General features: G+C 51.8%; 1 protein-coding gene across 1 annotated transcript in view; it reads left to right on the top strand.

Moving 5' to 3' along the window:
* The first annotated feature begins 570 nt into the window (after positions 1-570).
* CD63 (CD63 molecule) overlaps positions 571-11,589 on the top strand; it is a 44,549-nt gene continuing 33,530 nt past the window's right edge. Inside the window, exons 1-2 of the mRNA XM_040425550.1 lie at positions 571-693; positions 892-970. Coding sequence (XP_040281484.1) covers positions 905-970 — 66 coding nt within the window. The 5' untranslated portion in view covers positions 571-693; positions 892-904. The remainder of the gene's footprint in view (positions 694-891; positions 971-11,589) is intronic.

The raw sequence follows: 11,589 nt of genomic DNA, 5'->3' as shown, positions 1-11,589 counted from the left end.
AGTGTTCCAGCAAAACGGATATGGCATTGCGGTCTGCGCATGCTCAGACAGCAAAAAATTCAAAAAATATATATAAATGCCGGATCCGTTTTTTCGGATGACACCGGAGAGACGGATCTGGCATTTCAATGCATTTGTCATACGGATCAGAATCCTGATGCGTCTGATGCCATCAGTTTGCATACGTTTTGACGGAGCTGCCTGCCGGAATCCTCTACCGCAAGTGTGAAAGTACACAGGATTGATAGTGCTCCGTGCCTCTCTACTACAAAATCAGGTGAGATAAAGTTGTCCCCCTGGTTGTAGTAAAGATGACAGAGAGGCAGGAGCTCGGAGTCCGGGGCTCGGCTCTCCGTCACACACGGCAGCCCTAACTATGGGGCGTGTTCACATTATGATCATACTTTCCATGTTGTTTAGGCCACCCTGAGGCCAGGACAACAACTATCCAACCAGGAGTAATGTACTCATGGCCGGGAGGAGGGGAGGGAGCCATGACTAGTATCCCCCTCATGTGTCACGGGGGATCCCGGTGACCACCCCCAGTACACACAGACGCAAGGCAGTCACCCTCCTCGGGTCACATGACCGCCGAGTGCGGGGGCAGGAAGTTTATCTGGGGGGAGGTGTCCGCTCAGTCTGAAGAAGCAACAGGCAGGGAGAGGCAGCAGTGCGAGGAGCAGCGCAGCAGAGGTGAGTGTGTCCGCGCGGACTCTCCGGGGAAGGCGGGGTTAAGCTCCACTGCAGCGCGGGGACACGAGTTATTAATAGGCGCCGTACAGCGGGCTTAACTCCTTCCGCGCTGCTTTTGGGCAGGGTGTAGCCGGGAAGCGAGGGAGAGGTAGGTACCGTGTGCCCCCGTATAACGCCCTGCCGTGCTTTCTTGTGCAGACACGGCAGCAAGATGACGGTGGAAGGAGGGATGAAGTGTGTCAAGTATCTCGTCTTCATATTCAACTTCTTGTTCTGGGTAAGTGTCTGACTGTGGTCACATGATGAGGAGGAGGAGGAGGAGGATGTAGTGTTTCCAGGGGGTCCCTCCAGTCCTGGTCTTCAGCCGGTGGCCTGGGCTAGCCTCTACAGGTGCAGCATACCCCCAGGTGTGGTCGACCAGTAACAGCTGGCAGTCCTCGGTCCCTGCATGCTACCATGGCCGCCTGGAAGGCTTTCCTGTGAACCATTGGTTGTCATGATCCTTCTTTTTTTTTTTTTTTTTTCATTTTCATCGTTGGGGTCGTCGGCTGGCGGATTGGAAAAACGGATGGCGGGAGGTTTTTAATCCACGGTGTAGCAAAACGATAAAGCCTCCTATGTTATTGGCCCCAGAGTACGTTGTGGGCCCTGACTGTCGGGGCCAATGTGGGTGACTGTGGTCGCCTGCGGAGGAGGGCAGGGGGGGACATTGCACTTCTTCTTCCTCTGCCAAATGGATTTGTTTTCTGTGTTTTACAACAAAAAAGGGGTAAAACCATTGGTTATGTGGTCAGCTGGCAGCCATTTCCCCGGATCCCTCCATGCCTAGTTAAAGGGGTTGTCCAGGATTTAAAAAAAACATGGTCGCTTCCAGGAGCGGATCGGCCATAGACCTTACAGGGAAATTTCCCGGTGGGCCGATGCTCAGAGGGCCACCCGGGACCTCCTCGCGGCCGCCCAGTGAAGTTTTTTGGAATGTATTTTGTGATGACTGTGTGTTTGGCGCTGTCACGGTGGTATAATGTGCCACACTATGGTACTGTGGACCCGACGACAAAACAGGACCATTTTTAGTAATTTTTTTTTGTCCAGCGCCACTATAAGTTCCCAGTCCGCACCTGGCTGCTTCCTTCCAAAAACGGCCCTACCCCTGTTCACAGGTTGTGTGCGGTATTGCAGCTCTGTCCCCAATGACTCCAGAGTCCGGCTGTAATACCAGAGACAGTCCGTGGACGGGGGTGGTGCTGTTTGTGGAAGGAAGCAGCCATGCTGGACAACCCCTTTAATTTGGTGGATCAGGCATGTTGTTTTAGTAGGTGGAGGTATAAGCGGCTACAAGTCGCCTTTGGCAAAAGATTAGACAAGGTAAAATGTCCTAGTCTTGCGCCCCCTGTGGGAGACATGGGGGCACAGCTCAGATACACCTTCCTTTGTCCAACTATCTAGTGCGTATGGCCGATTCAGGTGGCGGTGTTTCAGGAGGTGTCACCTTCCGGGTTTAGTGGGTGTCTATGTAAATGGTGCCCTTTAGAAAGCTCTTCTCTTCGCACCTCCTCGGACGTCGGCTTGGCTGCGTGATTTCAGCGCGTGTTCAGATCAGTTCTTCTCTCCACCAGATTGCACAACAGTAGTCTTATAATTATATGTAGTGAACAGTGCTGTGCTGCTGCTCTGATGTCTGATTTCAGGGTACTTTCACACTTGCGTTGTGAGGATCCGGCAGGCAGTTCCGTTGCCTAAACTGCCTGCCGGATCCGGAAATCCGTGTGCAAACGGATAGCATTTGTAGACAGATGCGGATCTGTCTACAAATGCATTGCAATACCCGATTCATCTCTCTGGTGTCATCCGGAAAAAACGGATCCGTTTTTCCGGAACACTTGGTGCCGGATTCGGCATTAATGCATTTCAATGGAAAATAAGTATTCCGGAATTTTGGCCGGAGAAAATACTGCAGAATGCTGCCGTATTTTCTCCGGCCAAATACCGTAAGAGTGACTGAGCTGAAGACATCCTGATCGGATTGCTCTCCATTCAGAATGCATTAGGATAAAACTGATGTGTTTTTCTGGTATTGAGCCCCTAGGACGGAACTCAATACCGGAAAACTTTAACGCAAGTGGGAAAGTACACTGAATTGTGTGTGTGTAATGCCCCCAATTGGCATTACCACTCCTACGCCCTGCTTCTATCGGTGTATGCTAATATCATTTCATCTATGGATTTATTCCAAGTCCTCCACATTGTGCATTTCCTATTTCTATATCAACTGTATATGTTCATGTAATGTACCTGGTTCACCAGTAGGTGGCAGCAAACATGGCATAGCTACAGTTAGAGAGAATAGAACCCTTCTTTCATTCTAACCCTCTCTCTAATGAAGGGTGGAGACTAGTTAGTTAATATTCAGTCCTAGCTTACCCCAAGCTAGGTGAAGGTGCGCAGGGCCACCTCTATTCGGGATGTACCCAAACCAAGCCAGCCAGAGCACCCTAAGCTCAGCTGGACATGGAGGCAGAAGCTTGAAGCCAGGAAGAAAGTTCCCTGGTATAACTTAGGGCTCTTTCACACTTGCGTTATTGTCTTCCGGCATAGAGTTCCGTCGTCGGGACTCTATGCCGGAAGAATACTGATCAGGATTATCCTAATGCATTCTGAATGGAGAGTAATCCGTTCAGGATGCATCAGGATGTCTTCAGTTCCGGTACGGAACGTTTTTTGGCCGGAGAAAATACCGCAGCATGCTGCGCTTTTTGCTCCGGCCAAAAATCCTGAAGACTTGCCGCAAGGCCGGATCCGGGATCAATGCCCATTGAAAGGCATTGATCCGGATCCGGCCTTAAGCTAAACGTCGTTTCGGCGCATTGCCGGACCCGACGTTTAGCTTTTTCTGAATAGTTACCATGGCTACCGGGACGCTAAAGTCCTGACAGCCATGGTAAGTGTAGCGGGGAGCAGGGGAGCAGCATACTTACCGTCCGTGCGGCTCCCCGGGCGCTCCAGAGTGACGTCAGGGCGCCCCAAGCGCATGGATCACGTGATCACATGGATCACGTCATCTATGCGCATGGGGCGCTCTGACGTCATTCTGGAGCGCCCGGGGAGCCGCACGGACTGTAAGTATACCGCTCCCCCGCTCCCCGCTACTACTATGGCAACCAGGACTTTAATAGCGTCCTGGGTGCCATAGTAACACTGAAAGCATTTGGAAGACGGTTCCGTCTTCAAATGCTTTCAGTACACTTGCGTTGTTACGGATCCGGCAGGCACCTCCGGCAACGGAAGTGCATGCCGGATCCCAACAACGCAAGTGTGAAAGAGGCCTTAAGAGACAGACTACAGAAGGCAAGAGCGGAGTTATATAGCCAGCCTGTAGCAGAGACGAGTTTGCCTGCCAGTTTTAATGCTAAAGCCTGCTGGGACCAAGGCAAAGTTTGAAGACTGTTTCTGTTTTCCTATTTGTCTGCTTCGGAGCCAACGCCGGGTGGTCCAGTCGTATCCAGGTAAGAGTGCCGTGACACACAACATAAAGGGACATTATAGGCTACCCTATACCACTGGGTAGTTCCTACAACTGGGAGGCGGCCCGTTGCATATGTATAACTGTTTATTATATTGGTTGTATATATTGATTGTTTTGTGACTTTTCTTATCAAAAACTGGTTTTGAACCGCTACATGCCGTCTGTTCTTGTAAATTGAATCTAAATTCTTGTAATCGTTTACAGTGAAAATACTGGTATTTCCAGTTTTAACACTCCATACGGTTTATACACGCAGCTTTCTGACCGATCTTAAAGGGAACCTTTTGGGTATAGAGCTGAGGACATGGGTTGCTAGATGGCCGCTAGTAGGGGTGCACCGAAATTCCGGCAGCCGAAAATATCGGCCGAAAATGCACCTAATCCACTTCGGCCGATATTGTTACATATCGGCCGAAAATATGGGGTGTGGGATTTGTCACCCACCATCTGCGGGCGCCGGGCGGGCGGTTTACTTTGTCACTGCATCTTTATTTTACCTTACAATCGTGAGGCTCCAGTAACTAACAACTCTGCAGGCAGAGCGGAGGCCGGCGTAACGTCACTTACTCACGTGACGCGCCTGCTCCGCCTCCTTCATTCATAAAGTGGGCGGAGCAGGTGCGTCACGTGAGTAAGTGACGTTACGCCGCCCTCCGCTCTGCCTGCAGAGTTGTTACTGGAGCGTCACGATTGTAAGGTAAAATAAAGATGCAGTGAGTGATGCTGTGAGCAGCAGGGCCGGGGCTGTTATGGGTAGGGGAATCGGTCTATGGCACTGCTATGGGGAGGGGGGATCTGTGCACTGTTATGGGGAAAGGGATCTGTGCACTGTTATGCCCATAACAGTGCACATATCCCCTTTCCATAACAGTGCACAGATCCCCCTCTCCATAACAGCGCCACCCACAGATCCCCCTCTCCATAACAGCGCCACCCACAGATCCCCCTCTCCATAACAGCGCCACCCACAGATCCCCCTCTCCATAACAGCGCCACCCACAGATCCCCCTCTCCATAACAGCGCCACCCACAGATCCCCCTCTCCATAACAGCGCCACCCACAGATCCCCCTCTCCATAACAGCGCCACCCACAGATGCCCCCTCTCCATAACAGCGCCACCCACAGATGCCCCCTCTCCATAACAGCGCCACCCACAGATGCCCCCTCTCCATAACAGCGCCACCCACAGATGCCCCCTCTCCATAACAGCGCCACCCACAGATGCCCCCTCTCCATAACAGCGCCACCCACAGATGCCCCCTCTCCATAACAGCGCCACCCACAGATGCCCCCTCTCCATAACAGCGCCACCCACAGATGCCCCCTCTCCATAACAGCGCCACCCACAGATGCCCCCTCTCCATAACAGCGCCACCCACAGATGCCCCCTCTCCATAACAGCGCCACCCACAGATGCCCCCTCTCCATAACAGCGCCACCCACAGATGCCCCCTCTCCATAACAGCGCCACCCACAGATGCCCCCTCTCCATAACAGCGCCACCCACAGATGCCCCCTCTCCATAACAGCGCCACCCACAGATGCCCCCTCTCCATAACAGCGCCACCCACAGATGCCCCCTCTCCATAACAGCGCCACCCACAGATGCCCCCTCTCCATAACAGCGCCACCCACAGATGCCCCCTCTCCATAACAGCGCCACCCACAGATGCCCCCTCTCCATAACAGCGCCACCCACAGATGCCCCCTCTCCATAACAGCGCCACCCACAGATGCCCCCTCTCCATAACAGCGCCACCCACAGATGCCCCCTCTCCATAACAGCGCCACCCACAGATGCCCCCTCTCCATAACAGCGCCACCCACAGATGCCCCCTCTCCATAACAGCGCCACCCACAGATGCCCCCTCTCCATAACAGCGCCACCCACAGATGCCCCCTCTCCATAACAGCGCCACCCACAGATGCCCCCTCTCCATAACAGCGCCACCCACAGATGCCCCCTCTCCATAACAGCGCCACCCACAGATGCCCCCTCTCCATAACAGCGCCACCCACAGATGCCCCCTCTCCATAACAGCGCCACCCACAGATGCCCCCTCTCCATAACAGCGCCACCCACAGATGCCCCCTCTCCATAACAGCGCCACCCACAGATGCCCCCTCTCCATAACAGCGCCACCCACAGATGCCCCCTCTCCATAACAGCGCCACCCACAGATGCCCCCTCTCCATAACAGCGCCACCCACAGATGCCCCCTCTCCATAACAGCGCCACCCACAGATGCCCCCTCTCCATAACAGCGCCACCCACAGATGCCCCCTCTCCATAACAGCGCCACCCACAGATGCCCCCTCTCCATAACAGCGCCACCCACAGATCCCCCCTCTCCATAACAGCGCCACCCACAGATGCCCCCTCTCCATAACAGCGCCACCCACAGATGCCCCCTCTCCATAACAGCGCCACCCACAGATGCCCCCTCTCCATAACAGCGCCACCCACAGATGCCCCCCTCTCCATAACAGCGCCACCCACAGATGCCCCCCTCTCCATAACAGCGCCACCCACAGATGCCCCCCTCTCCATAACAGCGCCACCCACAGATGCCCCCCTCTCCATAACAGCGCCACCCACAGATGCCCCCCTCTCCATAACAGCGCCACCCACAGATGTCCCCCTCTCCATAACAGCGCCACCCACAGATGCCCCCCTCTCCATAACAGCGCCACCCACAGATGCCCCCCTCTCCATAACAGCGCCACCCACAGATGCCCCCCTCTCCATAACAGCGCCACCCACAGATGCCCCCCTCTCCATAACAGCGCCACCCACAGATGCCCCCCTCTCCATAACAGCGCCACCCACAGATGCCCCCCTCTCCATAACAGCGCCACCCACAGATGCCCCCCTCTCCATAACAGCGCCACCCACAGATGCCCCCCTCTCCATAACAGCGCCACCCACAGATGCCCCCCTCTCCATAACAGCGCCACCCACAGATGCCCCCCTCTCCATAACAGCGCCACCCACAGATGCCCCCCTCTCCATAACAGCGCCACCCACAGATGCCCCCCTCTCCATAACAGCGCCACCCACAGATGCCCCCCTCTCCATAACAGCGCCACCCACAGATGCCCCCCTCTCCATAACAGCGCCACCCACAGATGCCCCCCTCTCCATAACAGCGCCACCCACAGATGCCCCCCTCTCCATAACAGCGCCACCCACAGATGCCCCCCTCTCCATAACAGCGCCACCCACAGATGCCCCCCTCTCCATAACAGCGCCACCCACAGATGCCCCCCTCTCCATAACAGCGCCACCCACAGATGCCCCCCTCTCCATAACAGCGCCACCCACAGATGCCCCCCTCTCCATAACAGCGCCACCCACAGATGCCCCCCTCTCCATAACAGCGCCACCCACAGATGCCCCCCTCTCCATAACAGCGCCACCCACAGATGCCCCCCTCTCCATAACAGCGCCACCCACAGATGCCCCCCTCTCCATAACAGCGCCACCCACAGATGCCCCCCTCTCCATAACAGCGCCACCCACAGATGCCCCCCTCTCCATAACAGCGCCACCCACAGATGCCCCCCTCTCCATAACAGCGCCACCCACAGATGCCCCCCTCTCCATAACAGCGCCACCCACAGATGCCCCCCTCTCCATAACAGCGCCACCCACAGATGCCCCCCTCTCCATAACAGCGCCACCCACAGATGCCCCCCTCTCCATAACAGCGCCACCCACAGATGCCCCCCTCTCCATAACAGCGCCACCCACAGATGCCCCCCTCTCCATAACAGCGCCACCCACAGATGCCCCCCTCTCCATAACAGCGCCACCCACAGATGCCCCCCTCTCCATAACAGCGCCACCCACAGATGCCCCCCTCTCCATAACAGCGCCACCCACAGATGCCCCCCTCTCCATAACAGCGCCACCCACAGATGCCCCCCTCTCCATAACAGCGCCACCCACAGATGCCCCCCTCTCCATAACAGCGCCACCCACAGATGCCCCCCTCTCCATAACAGCGCCACCCACAGATGCCCCCCTCTCCATAACAGCGCCACCCACAGATGCCCCCCTCTCCATAACAGCGCCACCCACAGATGCCCCCCTCTCCATAACAGCGCCACCCACAGATGCCCCCCTCTCCATAACAGCGCCACCCACAGATGAATTTCATTCATGAAAAAGAATTATTAATAAAATCATTAAAAAAAAAAGTATTTTAAAAGTATTTGGGCAAAAAGGCAGTTTCGGTCAAGGGCATCCTGAAGTTTCGGTTTCGGACCAGAATTTTCATTTCGGTGCACCCCTAGCCGCTAGCACATCCGCAATATCTATTCCCCATAGCTCTCTGTGTGTGTATGTATGTGTATATATATATATATATATATATATATATAATGTGTTTCCGGAGCCCAGCACCGCCCGCATCCTCCGAATCTCCTCCTTGCTCCCTGATGTCACAAAGCTAGAGCGCCGTAATCTCGCGATGTGTGAGGCATCCGTTTAACGTATATGTTTTTTGTATACATTAAACGGATGGGGGAAAAAACATGATGTGAACCCACCCTTAATTATCAGTAACATCAGTCCTAAAGGACCACCAGGTCAAACAGGGTGGCACTTACGTGGTCGCAAACTGTAGCAGCTGATGACCACTGCCATTTTCAAATTGAATTATAAGAGGATCCTTCAGATTGCTGTGGAGTCGAGGCTAGATTTGGGTGGAAAAATTGATGGGATGAGGTGGCTCTACCTATAAGTAAGATGGAGGGGTGCAATTGTGATATGGCCCTCATATCTGGAGAGTTTGCTTCAACACTAGTATTTTATTATATTATTTCATAAATCACATTAATAAGTCATAAATTTCATGTAAAACATACAATAGAAATAAAATAATGTATTCTACCATCACTAAAACACAGTGTTGTAATTAACACCACTAAAATAGTGTCATTAAGAGAACAATATATTATCCCATAGGGTTAGCAGCACCAGATGTTATCCACCATAATCAAATGGACCGGATTATTTAATTGTAATCGTTGCATACTTTTTTATCTCTATCCAAAAGGTCAACTTCACATATGGCTCAGTTCGAATAGTCAGTATGGATGGTAAGTGTTAGTTATAGCCGCAGCGTACGTTTCAGTAGTTCATATTGTCATTGTATCATTATCTCTGTGTAGAGTATAGTCCACAGATTAATTGCAATATTTAGTTGTGGGGGAATTCGGCTCTAGGTGGCGTCCCACCTGTTTAGAGCTATAATATTCCCTTACCTCCAAACCAATGTGCGGCTTCCTCCTCTGGTCTCCGCTGCTTCAGCGTCCCTCGTGCTCCAATCCTGGTTCGTTCCAGTCAAGTGGAGGTGGATCGACCAAACGGCAAGCAGTTCTATGGAGCAATTGTTTGGGAAACCGATCCGTCCCACTTACAATCAGCAGACGGAAAAGAGGTAAATATTCTCCAGCGTACGCAAAGACAATAGTTTTGCAAAGTCCAGATTCCTACCAGATGCGTTTCGAAGTCCTATAGGTAACTGACTTCTACCTCCATTGAGGTAGAAGTCAGTTACCTATAGGACTTCGATACGCGTCTGGTAGAAATCTGGACTTTGCAAAACTATTGTCTTTGCGTACGCTGGAGAATATTTACCTCTTTTCCGTCTGCTGATTGTAAGTGGGACGGATCGGTTTCCCAAACAATTGCTCCATAGAACTGCTTGCCGTTTGGTCGATCCACCTCCACTTGACTGGAAGAAACCAGGATTGGCGCACGAGGGACGCTGAAGCAGCGGAGACCAGAGGAGGAAGCCGCACATTGGTTTGGAGGTAAGGGAATATTATAGCTCTAAACAGGTGGGACGCCACCTAGAGCCGAATTCCCCCACAACTAAATATTGCAATTAATCTGTGGACTATACTCTACACAGAGATAATGATACAATGACAATATGAACTACTGAAACGTACGCTGCGGCTATAACTAACACTTACCATCCATACTGACTATTCGAACTGAGCCATATGTGAAGTTGACCTTTTGGATAGAGATAAAAAAGTATGCAACGATTACAATTAAATAATCCGGTCCATTTGATTATGGTGGATAACATCTGGTGCTGCTAACCCTATGGGATAATATATTGTTCTCTTAATTACACTATTTTAGTGGTGTTAATTACAACACTGTTTTAGTGATGGTAGAATACATTATTTTATTTCTATTCTATGTTTTACATGAAATTTATGACTTATTAATGTGATTTATGAAATATTAATATAATAAAATACTAGTGTTGAAGCAAACTCTCCAGATATGAGGGCCATATCACAATTGTTTATAGATTTGGGTGGAGTTGATAGAAATGTATAACTCTTAAACCAGCTTAAATTATTATTTATTTATACTGTAGAATTTATAAGCTTTCATAACATTTAGAAAAGTTTAGATATTTTAATCCTAAATATATTTTATGTTCTGTCAGTCTAAGGCTACTTTCACACCTGCGTTAGGTGCGGATCCGTCTTGTATCTGCACAGACGGATCCGCACCGATAATGCAAGCGCTTGTATCCGTTCAGAACGGATCCGTTTGCATTATTCTTTTAAAAAAAAGTAAGTCAAAACGGATCCGTCCTGACTTACATTGAAAGTCAATGGGGGACGGATCCATTTTCATCTGCACCATATTGTGTCAGTGAAAACAGATCCGTCCCCATGGACTTACATTGTAAGTCAGGACGGATCCATTTCGCTCCGCATCGCCAGGCGGACACCAATACGTTGCAAGCAGCGTTTTGGTGTCGGCATCCAGAGTGGAATGGAGGCGGAACGGAGCCAAACTGATGCATTCTGAACGGATCCTTATCCATTCAGAATGCATTGGGGCTAAACTGATCCGTTTTGAACGTTTGTGAGATCCCTGAAACGGATCTCAAGTGGACCCAGAAACGCCAGTGTGAAAGTAGCCTAAGTGTCCTATGGTGATAGATAATCAGTTCTCTCCTCTCCTGTGTCCTGTCCCTTATACTACATATCTTCATGCTGAACCTGGGCTGCAGATGCTCCGTAGAGAAGACCCGAGGAGGACGTTCACTACTGGGCGTGCCTGCGGTCATCTCAGAACAGGAGGACAGCATTAAAGGGGTTGTCCAGGAATAAGTAACTTTTCACAGGTCCCTCAGCAGAGGCGGGCTGGAAAGAATCCTACCTGCCTGGAAGATGGACCCGCAGGTAAGTAGGATTCTTTCCATAGCGGGGGCAGGCTGCGGCTCCTGTGAAGAGTTCTTTATTCCCGGACAACCCTTTTATGCTGGCGCTGAATACAGCAGCTACCAGGACATGCCTATAATTTATAGGGCTCCATAGTTACCATTT

The sequence above is a fragment of the Bufo bufo genome, chromosome 3 (assembly GCF_905171765.1).
Source record: "Bufo bufo chromosome 3, aBufBuf1.1, whole genome shotgun sequence".
Taxonomy (NCBI): Eukaryota; Metazoa; Chordata; class Amphibia; order Anura; family Bufonidae; genus Bufo; species Bufo bufo.
Note: the sequence above shows the minus strand (reverse complement) of the source record. Positions and strands in the feature narration are given on the sequence as shown.